The 17,538-nt window shown below is 41.3% G+C and overlaps 2 protein-coding genes across 2 annotated transcripts; both read right to left on the bottom strand.

Annotated features, from left to right (window-relative positions):
• Positions 1–2,228: 2,228 nt before the first annotated feature.
• Positions 2,229–10,453, bottom strand: tgfb5 (transforming growth factor, beta 5). Its single transcript, XM_046031125.1, has 7 exons — positions 8,868–10,453; positions 7,700–7,863; positions 6,825–6,957; positions 6,608–6,718; positions 4,184–4,364; positions 3,617–3,770; positions 2,229–2,668 (listed from the first exon to the last, which is right to left on the bottom strand). The coding sequence occupies exons 1-7, from the start codon at positions 9,226–9,228 to the stop codon at positions 2,510–2,512; spliced, it is 1,263 nt and encodes a 420-aa protein (XP_045887081.1). The 5' UTR covers positions 9,229–10,453; the 3' UTR covers positions 2,229–2,509.
• Positions 10,454–12,265: 1,812 nt separating this feature from the next.
• trmt112 (tRNA methyltransferase activator subunit 11-2) lies at positions 12,266–17,467 on the bottom strand. Its single transcript, XM_046030815.1, has 4 exons — positions 17,264–17,467; positions 16,153–16,254; positions 14,156–14,248; positions 12,266–12,681 (listed from the first exon to the last, which is right to left on the bottom strand). Exons 1-4 carry the CDS (start codon positions 17,336–17,338, stop codon positions 12,580–12,582), a joined length of 372 nt encoding a protein of 123 aa, XP_045886771.1. The 5' UTR covers positions 17,339–17,467; the 3' UTR covers positions 12,266–12,579.
• Between the last annotated feature and the right edge of the window lie 71 nt (positions 17,468–17,538).

The raw sequence follows: 17,538 nt of genomic DNA, 5'->3' as shown, positions 1-17,538 counted from the left end.
ATTCGGATTATAAAAGCCCCACATTGTTTCACTAACTGTCAGCTATTTCTAGCCAAAGAGTTTGGGTTTTTGTCAATCCACTAGTAAGTGCGCCAGGCTTTGAAGCCAATTTGAGTGAGTAGGTCTATCTGTGGGTCTAGAGTACAACATCACACACCCTCTAAAACGGTCATAGCTGCGTTAGGTTTAGGCACCAAAACGACTTGGTTAGGTTTGGGAAACGATCATAGTTTGGATTAAGACAAATATGTTAATCCAGGAAGCTATCTCAGGGGGGGTGTCGTGTAGTAAAGGTTTTTTTGAGCGTCACAATGTGAAATTACTCATTAAACAATCAGAATTTAATCCATTTGGTCCGATAACATTTGGAAACACTAAAAGAGCCGCATAATTAAACAATTTTATTCCCATTCAAGTTAGCGGAGGGCTAAACCGGACGTTAGCCGGCTCTGCACATTGCTGCCTCTACAGGCGGAAGTCTCTGGTGTGCAGTGTGCATTCATCCGAGAAGGGGTCTATCTGCAGTCTACACAACAACTGGGATAACTTCCTGGATTAATGTAATTATTTTAATTCAAACCATGATCATTTCTTAAACCTAACCAAGTCATTTTGGAGCCTAAACCTAACCAAACTGACCGTTTCAAGGGTGTATCATGTAGTAGGTCCCATACTACTTATTCATCCAGGTCATTTCTTTATGGGAAGTGGCTTTTTTGGCTTCATGCGCCACAGAACAACCTTCACAAGAATGGACAAGGTCCCTACCTCAGCTGCTCCAGATCTTATACAGCCATGTTTTCTTTTCTTTAATCTATTATTATTTTAAGAGTTGAAATGTGTGAATGGACTTTTTTATTGTGTTTTATTTATTACAGTTTTCATTGGAATGCTTGTACAGAAAGAGTCCGTATCGTATAAAGCATATTTTCATTTTTTTATTGATCTGAGCAACCAAAGTCTGATTACAGATCTCTTTCTTTTTCAGTGATTCAAATATTGAAAGATAAAACATAAATTCCTTTAGAAACAAAGATGAAACAATTGAAACTGGTGGCCCTGACGTAAAATTCCTGCGTTTCTATGTCCAGCAACAATAAGGCTATTGTTGAGTACAGAAGGGAGACCAGAGGCCTCCTCAAAGTCCACAACTGTATACAATGTTATTTTAACTAGCGCCTACCAGCCAATCAGAAACAAGTATTTCCTGCGGCTATAACTTCAGTAAAAGCATGAAAACCACTGGCTCTGTTCAGACATCTATGACCGGATGTTGAACACCCACCTGTCACAATCACAATAAAATTCACAATAAAAACCAGGGAATAAGTTCTGTGCTATGACGCATGACCTCACCAGCCACACACACGCACGCACACACACACACACAAACCACTGGCATACCAGGGAGCCTATATTTAAAATGAGCCCTGGGGATGTTTTTTATTTTCAGCATTTAGACATTCTATCAAAAGTGGTCAATGTGGATACTTGGGTGAAGAGAGGCTGTGTGTGTGTGTGTGTGTGTGTGTGTGTGTGTGTGTGTGTGTGTGTGTGTGTGTGTGTGTGTGTGTGTGTGTGTGTGTGTGCGCGCGCGCGCGCGAGCGAGCGAGCGAGCGAAACATAGGTATGAGAAAATATAATCACAGCGTAGGAATAGCAGTGAGTCAACAGCTTTTTACAATAAATGCTCATTCAGAAAATGATGATTACTGAATGTTTGAGCCAGACCCAAATAGTTACAAATTTGCTAAGGCTACAAAATACCACCTTCCAAACTTGTAGCCGTTCCAAATACAGCCCTATCATCCCACGTCTCATTTTCAAAGCCACTCTTTTCTCTCTCTCTCTCTCTCCTCCCACCACAAATCCCAGAACCTCGAGCAACAGAGAGAGAGAGAGAGACACAGAGGAGATGAGGGGAGCATTTAAATCTAGCGTTCCGTGAGTGGTCGGGTCGATGTCTGGAAATCTTTCACATCCTGTTTACGCCGGGCACATTTCAGCCCAGGACCGCAGAGAGCTGGCAGGGCCTCTGGCTGGACACAGCTCCTCTCTCTCTTTTCTATCTGTTCCCTGCCTCCCTCGCCTTAAAGATCTCAGTCTGCAAACCTTTCCACTCCGCCTCCTTCCTATCAACACCTTCAAACCCAAAGCAAACACGCACACGTCTAGCTCCCTGCGCTCCGTTTCACCCTTTTATGCAGACCAAATCACACAACACCCCCTTTAATTTCCAAGTACAGGTTTAATACAGCTATGTCATATTTACAGTGTCCTATATCGAACGGAAAGTTCCAGAGAGAGAAACATTTCATGACTGTAAAGAGCAAAATCCTGATATGAGTCAGGAAGCGTAAAAATATAACGTCTCAAAAGTCTGCTGAAGGTGAAGGTTAATGAACAACCGTTTCATCTGTCCTCTCATCTGTATTTTCCCCCTGAACGAAGCAGTGTGTAGGTCCTGTCATCATTCTCCTCTTTGCCTCCCTCACCTCTTCCTGTGAACTCAGCGGCACTTGCAGGATTTGACGACCATGTTGGAGAGTTGCTCAACGCGTGGCGTGCGGCCTATGAAGTACATAATGGTGAGGGGCTCCAGGTCCTGAGGAACACAGCAGGGCGAGGCGGAGGCCTCAGGGTTCAGCTTGTTGTACAGAGGCAGGATCTGAAGACATAAAGGAGTATTATTTACCTTATTTACTAAAATGTCTCATCAAACTACACCTGCACAACCCTAATGAAGCAGATTAAGAAGAGAAACTAACTTTGATTTCTGTGTAATAAGTCATACATATTTAATCTTGTATAGAAATACTGAAAAGTTTTCAGGGGCTTTTAAATATAACGTGTTTCCTCATTTCTCTGTCAAATACTTGAACATGTACAACAAAAATTTCTCATTGCTGCAAATATCACAATAAAGGATATGCAGGAAGAAAAGGGTGGATCAGAAGTCCAGTAGGAGTCAGCATGGCTTCAGGCCAAGACTATATGTTCAGTACCAGCCTACTGCGAGGTGACGGCCCATTTATGACGCTGGGGTTAACCAATCCTAGCTAACTATGGTGTTTAGCCGCCACAAACACTTTCAGCTCATTTAAGGTCAAATGAGCTGTTTCTGTACATTGAATTCAGGCTGAAAGTTGAGTGTTTTACTACAAAGACTTGAGAGGAGTTACTTACATTTCAGAAGTTTTTTGACTCGAGCAACTGTTATAACTGATCAATCACAGATGATTTATAGTTATATAATTTGTCTCTCTTTGAGAAATCTGACACCTAGGGCTGGGAAATTTTCATACTAATGTTAATACAATATTTGAGATTTGGTAACAAGACCAAAACAATACTTTATTAGATACCTTACGTAACACCCCCCCATCCCCTTTTTTATGCAAAAGCAAAACTTCTCAAATGTTGATAATTGATTAAACATGAGCATATATATTTATTAAAATAGTGACAAAATTGTGATTTGCATCAGGGCTGTCTGATCAAAGAATAATTAAACTGGACCAAGCATTTGGCGCTTCACAGTTTTCAATACTTTGTGCTACAGACCATTGAGACTCATACTTCATCTTACAGAAGTAGATGACCCTGACTAACTCACCATGTTATAGTGGTTGTTGGCACTCCAGATGTAAGGACAGTTGCCGGCACAGAAGTTGGCTTTGTAACCCTTGGGCTCATGGATCCACTTCCAGTTGAGGTCGCGCCTGAAGTCTATGTAGAGCGAGCGCAGGCAGCAGCCCTGGTCTGAGCCGCTGAGACACATCATACACAGAGAAATATTTCAACTCACATACTGCTTCTTAAGGTCTGGGACAAGGGCCCAAAGCTGGGTCATGGGAAAATGACAACGGGTCACCATTGAAGAACCAGCCATCACAAGGTAATGACTATGCAAGGCTGCCAGAGTTTTCCCCTGCAGCGTGAGGTAGTCTAAATAAAACGCTGCACGCCTGTTGGCTTGCAGTCTAAACACAGGGTCAATATTGTTAGTTTTGCCACACAATAGTCTGCAAAGTGAGTTTTGGGTCAGGAGGAAAATAAACTGAAATCCACCGCCCACCACAACTAGATTTCAGAATCATAAAACTAAAAGTCCTGGAAGAATGTCAGTGCTGTCAGTCAGTCACACATAACGGCACACACATGTGGCTGGTTGGCGGCCTACCGGGAGCAGGTTGTGGTGTCTGTGGCGGCCGCCCTCTTCTTACGGTTCTTCTTGGCCGGGTTGTCCACTCTGTCACTGGGCAGCACGGTGAGGATGAGGTGTGGCGTCTTGGTGCTGTAATCTGCCTGGCCTTTAACCGGACCGGGCTTTCTTATCTGACGAAGCTTCTCATCATCCACACCTACGGTATGGAAAGTCGTGCAGTGGTTAATGCAGTGGTTCTTGATCTGGGAGTCGAAACACCCAAGAGGTCGCAGGATAAACCTGAGCGGTCACACAAGACTTAACACCAAAAAGAAAATTTACACTGCAACATAAATAATGTTTCTTTTTTTGGACACTTCTCTAATGCTTTTTGTTTAAGTGTAAAAGATTGGGTAGTTTTACCTCTTCAAATATTCAAATGAAACAATCTCATAAGTTGAAATGCTCACAACTCATGATCTGTGACAAGGGTTTGTAAATAGATATTGCTTTGTTTTAAAGGGTCACAAGCCAATTAGGTTGGGAACTACTGAGTTACTGCCTTTGAGTTCAGTTTGCCACAAAAATGTGGTAGTTCACCTACTGTTATAACCACACATTGACTGTTTCTGTTCATGAATTTCCTCTAATATGGCAATGTGAGAAGGCAGTCGGATAGTTTTTCTTTTTTTTGCAATTTATGATTGTTGCTGATCAATCCAGTACATAGACAGAAATAAATACATGATACAGTTGTTTCTTAGACTAGCAAAGACATTCTGGGTCTTTGTGGCCTGTATAAGCACAAGAGCTCAAAACAAGCCCCTGCTTGTCTAACTTCAGTATCAAAAGTTGATATTTTTTCCAAGCAGTAAAAAAAGTGACTTGGCTAGGCTGAGTGTAAATCCGGAGAGAAGTGCTGTGAATTGGGGCCTAAATGAAGCAACGCAGACAGTCTGACATTCAATAGATTCACAGTGTGATGAAGAACAGTTTCTTCATTATTCCTGCATGATAGTTTTTAAATGATTCATGAATCATTTTGGAGGCGCCTCACAGAGGAGTCTCCACTTTCTGTTCACATTTTGTAACCTGCAGGATTATTGCCGTGCTGATAAATCTCCTTCAAGTGCTTTTAATGCCCCCACTAAGCCATTTACAACCAACCTCTCAGATTTGTCATCTCTGTGGCCACTGGGATAAAACGGAGGATAAGTTTAACTTAATGTTTTTCATCAAGTCTTTGGCACACTGGGTGTCACGTTTGTTTATGTATTGTATATGTGTTAGCTCAACAGCTAATTTTCACATGAAGATACAATGCAACTAATGTTCATCCACAAACAACCAACATCTACAGAAACTCACTGCAGACTTAGTAAAGCTTAAAACCCTCATAATCAGGCTGAATCTAAAATCCCTGAACGTCTCTATCCAGGACATGAAACAGTTAGTCTGCAGCAGCAGGTAAAAATCCAATTTTTTCTGTAAGAGGTGTGAAAATGTCTTCTCAGTCAAAATATAAATACAGCTTAAAGGGGCAATGTGTAAGATATGGTCATTTTAGTTAGTTAAGCAACTAACATCAACAGAAAGTAAAAAAGTAACAGTTCTGGCATTGTGTTGAGTTCTATACATTGTTTACTGAAGTTAGCATGCTAACCAGCTATTTCCAGCCCATCCTGTGTTGTAATACAGTTCGATAGTACAGCTCAGGCCCTCTGTAGTTTCAGCTGGGAGATGTGTGCAGCTAGTTCACTAAGTACACAAGCTCTCTTAGCTTTTTTTAGTCTAATAAACAAAATGTCAAGAAAGGAAATATTCTAACACCTATTTTCCTCATTAAACAGACAAATACAACCCAACACCTTCTGAATTCCAGTCTCTCTCTTTTACGAATTAATTGCCCTGTTAACTCATCATAAAACACACTTCACTCAAACTCGGGGGAAAACAAAACTCACCAAAACAGTCTCGGTTAGACTTTCCACTGTTTCAACAATCACCATCTCTGGTTTGGTCAAGATAAACCCTTATTTTGCTGAGTGAGACGCTATAATATTTTTGCTCTACACGCTGTCTGATGACCAACCTGTCCCTGCCTGAATCTGCCACGTCTCTGACTCCATCGACCCTGGAGTTAAAGTCCTGGTTGGAGCTGTTTAATCCCCTCAGTACTGTATTCCCTGTCTGCTAAGTTAGCTGCACATCTAATTGAGTTAACTGGCTAATGACAGTATGCGGCAGCTATGACCTTATATGTGATACGCTGAGTATGAATTTGACAGGTGGCGACTAGCCTCAATTCTTACATACTGCACCTTTAAGGTTCATTGTCACAGAGGGGTTAATCTGAGCCTTAGAAAGCTGCTCTAGTCGTCCAATCTGCACGCACATATGCAAGAACCAAAACCTGGCAAAGCGTGATAAGCTGTGAAAGCAACAAGAACTACAACAAACCTGCAAAGAGAGCCTCCAGCTCCTCACTTTTGTTGGGAACAATGTTGTTGGTGGATGGGACGAAGGTGCAGCAGGGACAGTGGACGCCCAACTTCAGGCCAAGATTATTCTCTGAACAGTGGGAGACACAGAAGGACATTCATTAAGATAAATTAATAACTTATTAAGATGATCTTCATAAACACTGTAAAATGGCTTTGCTGGTGCTGAAGCTGACCTGGATCTGACACCCAGTCCTTGATGGTTTCGGTGACCTCAACCGAGATCCAGGCTCCCTTCGCCTTTGGCTGAACGGTGCGGGAGTCAATATAACGTTGGGTGGAGGTGCTCTCTTCATCTGGCCTCAGCAGCTGACACACACACATAGAGACAAGCCAAATTTTAGCACAGTCTGTCAGGACAGTTTCCACTATGATAAAGGGGGGTAGCGAGTTCATTGCCTTCATTTTTATATCACTCATGAACGGCATGGAGCATAACAACTGTGTGTCATAACAAAAAATAATAATCTGCAAACCTTTCATCAGGCGGGTAAATCATGTTAACTCACTTTCCTGGGGCTGACATTTTTCTGTAAGAGGTGTAAAAGATCTCCCTCAAGCCAAAATATAAATTTAACTTAACTGGGGAAGATCCCTCCATCCCTCCATCCATCGTCAACCGCTTATCCTGCGTACAGGGTCACGGGGACTGGGGAAGATTTAGTGTCATAATAGTCTTATTGGCCTGATGCCCAAAATCCTGAAGGGAGAAATCTACACAAAATACAGATTTAAATGGTCTTCTTGGAAACACCTTATACATCATAAACAATATTTCTCTTTTGTTGGCTTCTTTTATAATAGAAGGCGACAAAAGGAGCCTGAAGTGACTTGAAAGGCACATGGATTGAGTGTCTCTAATTGTCTGGGAAAAAGGGTTTTAATTGGATGTTAAGGCTTAAAAAGACCCAGCAATGCCATTGTCTCTCACTGTTATAACTAATTACATGCTGTTGCTTCAGCTGCCGTCAAAGTGATAAAAAGATGCATTGTGTTTTGTGATTGTGCTTTTGCTTTGAGCTGCATCCCTCCATGTCGTACGGCTGCGTACCTGATAGATCTCCACTCTCTGCTCGGAGGCCCGGGCCTGCGGGTTAGGAGCTCTGAAGATCCTGAACTCAGCCTTGACCAGGGTGCTGTTCGTCAGGTCCACTCCGCTGACGTCGAAGTGGACGACTCTGTAGTGGAGGTCGGGAACTACTGGCTGAACCGCATCTGGATGAAAAAACAGAGCGTAAAGGATGACTAATGATCCAACAACATCTCATGCCTTCTTTCACAATGTTGTATTTATACTATTGGTTAAAACAGCGCTGTGATGCATTGTCTCGGACATAATTACTGCTGATGAGTGTCTTGAAACTAAATTATAGGCTTGGGTATAGTGAGTAAATGTGTCTGGTCCTATGTTTAATATATGTGTAATTGTTCATGGGTTTTCCTGTATGAAACATCACCTCCCAACTAGACAGTTGTGTAATTATATACCATTCAGCACTATTAAACTTAAAATCTTTAAAATAAGGTCCATCTAGATCTAGTTTTGTTTCTTTGTGTGAGAGCTGCCTGCGACCAACCACAGCCGGCAGTTTGTCACTGTAAAGATGCTCTGAAGACATCAGAGAATCGAGCACCTTGCTCAAGGGTACATCTACAGTGGCTTCCTCATTTTCCTATTGCTTCCATTTTACGGGCAACAGTAACTCCCAGAAGTGTCCTTGATTAAAAAGGCAATGAGCAATATTTCAGTATATGTATTTATCTGTGCAAATACTGTAATTAAGTGAAATTTAGGCACTGGTACTTTACCTTTACTCTTCTCTATTTTAGATGGAAATATTGTACCTTTTACTCCATTTATGGTATCGGACAGCTCCAGATATTAGAACCATTGCAGACAAAACAATTTTCACTCACTACTAGTTCTGTTTATTTCTTCTCCTAATACTCCTGTACTATTATTTTGTTACATTTTGAATGCAGGACTTGTACTTGTAAAATACTTTCTACTTGTTTTACATATTGATACTTTTACCAAGTCTGATTTGAATGTGGAATAAGTGACTCATTTAAAGGAGTCACAAGTGAAAAAGGTTGGGAACCATTGTATATATTATTTAATTTGGATCATTTCTAGTAGGATCTTCTTGGACCCCTCTGGCCCCCCTTCAGTGACCACGGACCACACAGAGAATCCCTGTCACACATCATGGACTCACTTGTATCACTGCGGGGGGGCAGCATGTCAATCCTCTGCACCTCTTTGGCATAATAGTCCTCCTCGCTGCTCTCGCGCTCGCACGCGGACTCGGCCAGTCGCGCGCGCTCCTTCAGCAGCTCCCGCGTACTGTTGTAGAGCAGCACGACCTCCGGGGGCACAGAGCCAGAAGGCGGGTCCTCGTCCTCGTCCGGCGGGCTGCGGATGCGAAGCTTGCTGAGGATCTGTCCGCGGACCGCCTCGATGCGCCGGGACTTCTGCTTGTCCAGGTTGATGGACTGGCACGTGTTGAACCCCTCCACCAGCAACACACCGGAGAAGCGGAGCAGCAGCAGCAGCAGCGCGAGGCGGGGGAGCCACATTGTCCGGTGAGGACACGGGGGGACAGAGAGACTCTCTGAACGGCCAAAACAATAATAGTCACTGTGGTGCAAGTTACTGCAACTAAAGCGAGGTCTCAAAGCATGAAGAAATATGTGCGTAAAGTGGTTTAAAATTTAGCACCAGAGTCTCCAAAACCTCGAATAACATAAACGACAAAAACATCCAGGATCCAGTTCTACAAGTTATTTTGGTCAAAACCACTTTCTGTGGAAAAAGAAAACCACATCTGCTGACTTTACATTTATTCTGCTATGGTAATTATATAACAATGTTCATACATGCGCCTGCATATTTTAACACCAGACGCACAAAGACGCATTGTCATTTATTCTAAAATGAAGGTACTAAATCCTAAAGGAACTATTTTTTATAGACAAAAAGCAGATCAGTAGTAGTACTAGAAAAGCTGCTTCTGTTCGCTAAGTGATATCACACTACAACCAAACTCCACTGTAAAAACCTCAAATTTAGTGATTTGAAATTTGGCAGACGCCTCGACTCTAATCCGTCGCGCTCAAAAGCTCCGGGGTTGCACTGTGCCGGTGAGTGCGCGGTTTTCGCGTGCAAAGGTGAGGATATTTAACGGTAGCCTATAACCGAGAAGTTGGGGTTTTATCCGTCTCCGTTTTCCGTCTGCCCATCCTCGGATAATTCAACAGCTTTCAGGAGAGAAATAAGCTACTCATCCTAGGAGCTCAGCCCATGTCGCAAATCCTCCGAACAAAAACCTGAGCTGCTCACTTCATCGGAAGCGGCGTGGGTCCCGTGCTTTAACCTCCGAAAGACCCATCTGTGGAGTAAAAAAATGGTCCATACCCGCTTTCAGAAAATCTAGTTACGGTTTAAAAAAACCTCACTGAGATCCTCCCATTCCCTGTTATAGGTAAACAGAGCGCAGCCTGCACTAAAACGTAGGACCTGTTGATTTATGTCGGAAAACCGTGGTGGGTCTGTTAATCCCCCTCATATAAACATCAAAACACGGAAAAAGTCAGACGACATAAAAAGACATGACGCAGAAGAATATATGAAAGAAGTCCTTGTGCTGTGAATTAAAAAAAACAGGAAACTGTACAGTAAATTACAGATCCCCGGTTTAAATGAGCTCCAGCCTGATGTCTGCTGGGCTGAAAGCTCTGCTGAAAACACTTAAATCTGCTGCATGATGTGACTCCATTATTCTGCAGATCCTCTGTGAGAAATGCACAGAGCCCCAGACAGAAAGAGGTGGAGGAGGGAGGGACTGGATGTGAGAGGTGGTGGTGGTGGTGGGGCGGGTTGCCACCAAAGTCAAGGGAGTGTGTGATTATGTAGGCAAGAGCCATCTTCCTCCAACCAGAGTAGGCGGGCGGGCGAACGCGCGCGCGCACACACACACACACACAGCAATTTCTTCTCTCCACAAAAATGCTTGCTCCACCTTCTCTCTGCAGGTAAACATCCCCTGTGGACATATCAGGCATAAAGGAATAGTTGGGACATTTTGAAAAATATGCTTAATTACTTTCTTATTGAGAATTAGATGAGAAGATTGATAATTTATCCCTATCACAGTAAATATGAAGCTATCTTAGAGCCAGCAGTCAATTAGCGAAGCTTAGCATAAACACTGGGAACAGGGGGAAACTGCTAGCATTGCCCTGTCCAAAGGTAACTAAATCCACCTCTAAAGCTCACCAATTAACATTTTAAATCTAGTTTGTAAAGAGGAGTTATGCTGTTGCCTGACACCAGTTGAGACATTTACATTTACTTTGGCAGACACTATTCTCCAAAGTGTCTCACATATGAGGGACAACATACAAGCATCAATAAAGCATCAAGCATCATAGTAAGAGATCTAAGTAAGAGCAGCAATAAATACTAGTAAGAGCTATGTGAGTGTATGGCATCAATGGGTTAAATATATTAGGAAAGAAGTAAGAGTTAACTCCAGGCACCAGGAAGTTAGTGGTTCCAGCCAAGAAATAGTCCGGCACATATCTCTCCATGAAGCATAGAATTGTCGTTTTTACGCTGATTAAACAAATAAGATATGACATGTTAATTATCGGGCTTTGTTGGTGCTGGTAGGTGGATTTTGTTACCTTTGGACAGAGCCATGGCTAGCTGTTTCCAGTGTTTCTGCTAAGCTAACAAACGGTCAACTTTAGCTTGACATTTACATGACAACCAAAAAGCCAAGAAGCAATTTCCCAAAATGTCGAACTCAGCTTATCCTAATTTCAATAAATCATCCACAGCCCATCCCTTTTTATCTTTATCTTTTCCTAGTTTCCAATCTAGGCCCTTTCTTTCCCCTCTGTTCCTCTTCGGTCTCATTGTTAATTACAGCTCAGAACTTGGAGAGGACTGTTAATCTGTCAGGGGTGGCTTTTATTGCTGCTCTGCTGCCATCCCATTATACCGTTATTATAGTTGCGGGTGCAGGCCTGTAATTGCTGTAAGTAGAAGGGAAAGGTAGGAGAGACTTAGGCTGCCTTGAGGCTTCTGGTCAGGGCACCCCCCCCTCTCCTTCATCATCCATCCTGGCAAGGTTTCTAAAAATGATAACACCGCCTGTGAACAGTCTCCTGTTCCAACTTGACTGGTGCTGTACCATTTTCAACAGCCACAAACTATTAAAAGTACACTTCATTTGTCTATGTGGACCTCAGCTCTCTATCTCTTTGAGCAGTCTTGAAAAGATCAGACACACTGCGGGGCATCAGATCAGAGCAGCCCGCCCAGGTGGGGTGTTTTTTTTGTGTGTGTGTGTGTGTGTGTGCACGCTTTAATGTATGGCATAAAAGAAAAATAGAGACTTCCTCAAAAACAAATTCTAGCCTGCCTGCTTTTTTTGCCTCTTTTCCTCAAAGCCAAATATAGACAAGCCACTGCCACGTCATCTGGCCCTCAGCACTTTCTTAAACCCTGACAGAGGGCGAGATGGGGTTCAGAGCCTGCCTTTCATTCATGGAGCCTCATGTCTGTAATATAAGTGAATCCTATATTTTCCACAAAAACCTAAAACAATTTTGGGTCGTCATGGAAATCAGGACCGCTTTATTGAAAAAAGAAAGAGCCCAAAAAGTTACAAAAATAAATACAGATAAAACCACAGGGGGTTACTCTCGGGGAACACTTCCATCTGTTATTCTTCAAATCTTTTTTCCACCACTGGCAGCATCGGCCATTTAATGTCATAACTACAGACAACCAAACAGCATGGCCTATTTTCTCATGGCATACACTTAAACCAGTCCAGCCTCTCTTCTCTCTGAATACCCACAGTCCCATCTGAGTGACAATTTGGGGGTGAGGTTGTGTATGAGAAACACTGGTGCCATCTACACCTCATCTTCGCTCAGCAGCATGTTGGGGATTCCTCTGGAGATCGGGAACTCTCGTCCTGATTCAGGGCACTGCAGAGAGCCCTCTATCACCTCCACCTGCAACACAACCCAGAGCAGACTGGGGGTTAGGGCTGAATAATTAATCGAAATCGCAACACGGCCAGCTGCAATTTTCAATTTTTAATATTTGTTGGTGATGTGAGTGTCAAAATCTTTTCAAATTAAATATTGTTGTGCTGCAGAGATGTGCTGGCCTATGCATCATATTCTAAAGACTTATGAAAACTCCTTTTGTTTGGTATAGATCCCTGCAGAAATCATAATTCATTTTAATATATTTTTCAATGAAAATGAGATTAATGATGTAAAAATGATCACCCCCCTTGTTTCACAAATCGTATCGCAATTGCAATATCGGTCAAAATAATTACACTTATTTTGTCAAAACCGTTCAGCCTTACTGGAGGTATGGGGCCACTACTAGATGTCATCATAAAGCAGAGCACACTACATGGCCAAAAGTATATGGCCACCACTGCTGCCATACTTTTGATTTGGGTGCTGGTTTGTATGGTTTGGCCTCCATCTTAATGCTAAAGCATACAATGTTTTAGACCAGTGGTTCTTAACCCCTGGACATTCGGTCCAGGTTTGTTGCTGCAGTCGGCAGCAACAAAACAGGGCTGCGACGTAATCCTTGGGGGTAATTGCGCCCTGTCAAAGTATACATCCACTAAAGTACATGTTTTTGTCACTGACAGGCTCAGATTGTTATTATACAACATTTTGGAAAGGATCCGTACAGAGACAAGAGTAAGATCCTTTTTGTTTAACCAGAAACAGTCACTATGTCGATCTCATTGATAAAAACTCTAATTTTTTCAGTCAAAAAACTGAATGGACACGGTGCAGTTATGAAAAACAAGACACTGTGCAGGAAACTACCACATGAAAGTGTTGTTGCTAATTGCTGTTTACTGTAATAGAAACAGGATGTCACATTGTATCTTTCCATGTTACTGTAAGAGAATGAATTCTGCAAACCAAGGCAGTCTTTCCTAAGTGTTAAAAATGGCTGCAGGCTTGTGACAACCTGTTGGTTTGAAAGAAAATAACAAATTAAAGAGCAAAAACAACAATATATTTTTTCCCCCAAAACAAGATCTTTGTAACCACAAAGAAAAGAACTAGAATGATTAGTCTAACGTTATTAATTAGTTAGTCGATCGATAGACAATTATTTGGATAATCATTAAATGTTTTAAGTCATTCAAAACATTCTCTGTTTTCAGCTTCTCCAATATGAATATATTCTGTTTTCCCTGTTTTATATGATTGTAAACTAAATATCTTTGGGTTTTGGGCTGTTGGTCACAACAACACCAAAGCCTCTGTGAAAATGTGATGGGCATTTTTCGCTATTATAAAGACCAAAAGATTAATCAATTAATTGAGAAAGCAATCGGCATGTTATTAACAGAAATACAACTACATACTGTAGTAATAGATACCATTAGAGTAAAAACAAAACACCCACCAGTGCTAACAGGAATGACTGTGAGCTCCTTACCTCTAATAGCACTCTGTGCACTTTCTTCAGGAACTCTTCGTCTTTCTCGTATTCTGGCACCAGCTCACCCGGCAGGTCTTGTCGATGACCCAGCTATAGAAGGAAGAGAGACAATAACAAGTGTTCAAACTGGGCAGTGGACGTTACTGGGACACAAAACAAAACAAAACGCTGACACAATAACCAGCACTAGAGCCCGACCAATAAATCGATATGAGGTAATTGCAGTTAAATTGGTATTAGTGTTTATATCTGCCGATAAATGACAATTAAAAAAAGAAACGGAGAGACGGAACCTTCAGTCATGTGCAAAGTGTTGTCATTACATAGTCTGTCCACCGGAGTAGTATTTATAACAATAAAAAAAGTTTATTTTTAAACTGTGAGGTCTCATAACGACACATAACAAATGTTAGGGATGATCTTTGTTTATGTGTTTCTGAAAAGAATGAGAAAAAAAAAAAAGAATATTCTGCGATTTATATCGGGATATCAGATTTTAAATTCCTCAAATATCAACTCTACTGCATACTGGGAGGTAAATTCCTAGTAGTACATTTTGTTAACCATCTGTAACTGTTGTGGAAAATTGTGGTATTCCTGGCGAGGGATTGAGCGAATAATTGATTTACAACAAACCGTTGTCTTTGAAGAATTTATTAATAAAAGAGAATAAACACAGAAGTACTGCAACACAAATCAGCTGGACCAGAGGTTCAGTAGGACAGTCACTAACAATGGCCCAGAGCAAAGGGATGCATAATCATTTACACAGTCTTGGTTTCTATGTTTTGGGGAACAAAGATCCTCTCCTTGCCTTGACTGGTCCCAGTCAAGCCCACCCCCTTATATATCTACGCCAATCAAACACAAGAAACCTGAAATGAACATAAACAACAACGAATGAACGCCCCTAATCCGTGTGTTACACGATTTTAGATACCTTGTTACAGCAGGGACCAATTTAAGTGTGACACACAAAAAAACCCAACACTGATCCACTGTTAGCTACAGTCTACAAACTTATTATAGAGAGCCTAAGTCACTCGCTTCTGCTTCCGGCCCACGGGACCCTATTTCAGGAAAATAATGTACGGTAGTCAATGGCAAGAGACAACTTATCTTTTTATCCTGTTAGAATTGAGCCCTGAATTACACATATAATGTTGGTCAATTTAAATATAATTTTGCAAGTCTTTGCTATTGGCCGAACATTCAGTGCATCCCTAAATAAACCCCAAACTCTTTATTGTAATTTGTAGATATGATAGCCACAGGAGAGTTCTTTCCAAAGTTCAAATCGATGCATTGTTCCAAATCTAAAGAATATCCTTAAGTATATTGGCAGATATCTAACAGATTATAAGTTTTCATACATGTCTCTGTCTCTCTTGCAATGATTTGTACTACGCGTCGTGTACAAAAAGTTCAAGACAATTCAACTTCGGCAGCTGGTGGGCATGCGCATGAGGAGACCACTTCACCTCACTAAAACAGGGACACTTGCTACTGAACATAGACTGTTTCTGCTGCTGATACCTGTTCAGAAAAAATATGTTAACCTGTTGCTCAGAAGGTGCCTGTTATGATGTTAAGATTGTGACACTGGACTCTTAATTTGTTTTAACAAGCTATATAAATAGCTTTGGTTTTATATTTGATTTGATTACATTAATGTTTAAGTTGAGATTTACAAGAAATATTTTATTGCTATGGTGTAAAGGGAAAACTGCTGGTAAAAAAGCACCTTATTTGTTTAAAGTGTTTGCAAACCACGTTATTGCATTTTTGTGTATATAGCAGTACATTTAAATTAAAAGTGCGCAATACACTACTTTAGAATTCATTATTAAATTTTGAGCATAACAATGCGATTAATCACGTTAATCGCAGAAAATCATGCTATTAATTGCGATTAAAAATTTTAATCATTGCCCAGCACTACCTATAATCTATCTTCTGACAGTCTGGACATACTCTGGTACAGTCTGACTCACCCCCTCTGCAGCCTGGACCAGAGCGCTCCACTCCAGTTTGGGGATCATCCTGCTGACAAACTGAGGGTTGAATTCCACCTCATTCATCTTTACCTCAGTTGCCTGCACAAAGAAATAGCAGGAGGAAACAACACAGTCTATTAGTGTGGACATTCCTACACTAAGTCCTTCCCAACACATTATGACTGGGTTCAAAAATCACTACCTCTGCCACTTGTTTCCATAGACATAAGACACCTAATCTACAGTGAATTACAGCAGCAACAATTAATTGATTAGTTGTCTACTATTTAATTATTGGCCAACTATTTTGACTAGTCTGAGTAATTTTAGAAAAAAAAGTAAAAATTCTCTGATTTCAACTTCTTAAATATGAATATTTTCTGTTTTTTTCTTCCTCTGACAGTAAACTGAATATCTCTGGGTTGTGGACAAAACACGACATTTGAGGATGACATGTTGGACTTTAGGAAACAGTGATTGACCCTTTTTCACCATTTTCTGACATTTTATAGACCAAACAACTAATCGATTACTAGATAAAATAAATCGACAATGAAAATACTGTTAGTTGCAGCCCTACAGTGAAGTGACTTTTTTGAGACAATATTATTCATCACGGATATGTGGAGTAAAGTGTCACACGTGTAATTTACACATCTATCAAATTCAAAGCATTGTCTTTTAGGATGTTTAGTAAAAACTGTAGCGTACGTAGGTTTTCTCATTCCATTGTGAGACGTTTTGAGCGCATTTGTGTGTCACATTCTTCATTCAGAAACTCGAATCAAAATGGCAAGAGTGTAAACATATTGCACTACGCAGCAAATAGTGTGTGAGTTTGAACGCAGAAGTTTCAAAATATAACGTTACATGATATTAATTCAAATTATATTTTGTGTGGCCAATAGCACAGCAAGATAGGTTTCTTTCCTGCCGCTAGCTTGCTGACATCTAGTTAGTTAGCTAGTTGTAAGATAATCTCTTCCAAACAAACAACATGTTCAAAGCAACAAGAGATATTTCGTATCGGTTAGCTCCCCACATAAAGCACAGGACTGTATGATGCTGCAAGTCAGTAGAGTTAGCTTTAGCTTTGATGCTAGTTTACCTTGATGAGCAGCGGGTATCCTTTGGTGACTCCCTTCACGTGAGACGTCAACATGTTGTGCGTTAACAGCTTCATGTTTAGGGACGCTGAAAAGTCAGAGTAAACTGTATCTGGTTCAATGTAGACAGGTAATTACAGTCACTCGTCTGCATGTAAATCAGACGTTTACATGTGGACCGGAAGTACCCCTGTTGCATCCGCTAAAAAGTTCCCCGACACTTTTTCTCCACTACCGTTGGTTTTCTGCTTAAAGACCAAATTTAGCTTGTTTAAAT

Source organism: Micropterus dolomieu, linkage group LG19 (genome assembly GCF_021292245.1).
Source record: "Micropterus dolomieu isolate WLL.071019.BEF.003 ecotype Adirondacks linkage group LG19, ASM2129224v1, whole genome shotgun sequence".
Taxonomy (NCBI): Eukaryota; Metazoa; Chordata; class Actinopteri; order Centrarchiformes; family Centrarchidae; genus Micropterus; species Micropterus dolomieu.
The sequence above is the reverse complement of the archived record's forward strand: the minus strand, read 5'-3'. Positions and strand labels throughout refer to the sequence as shown.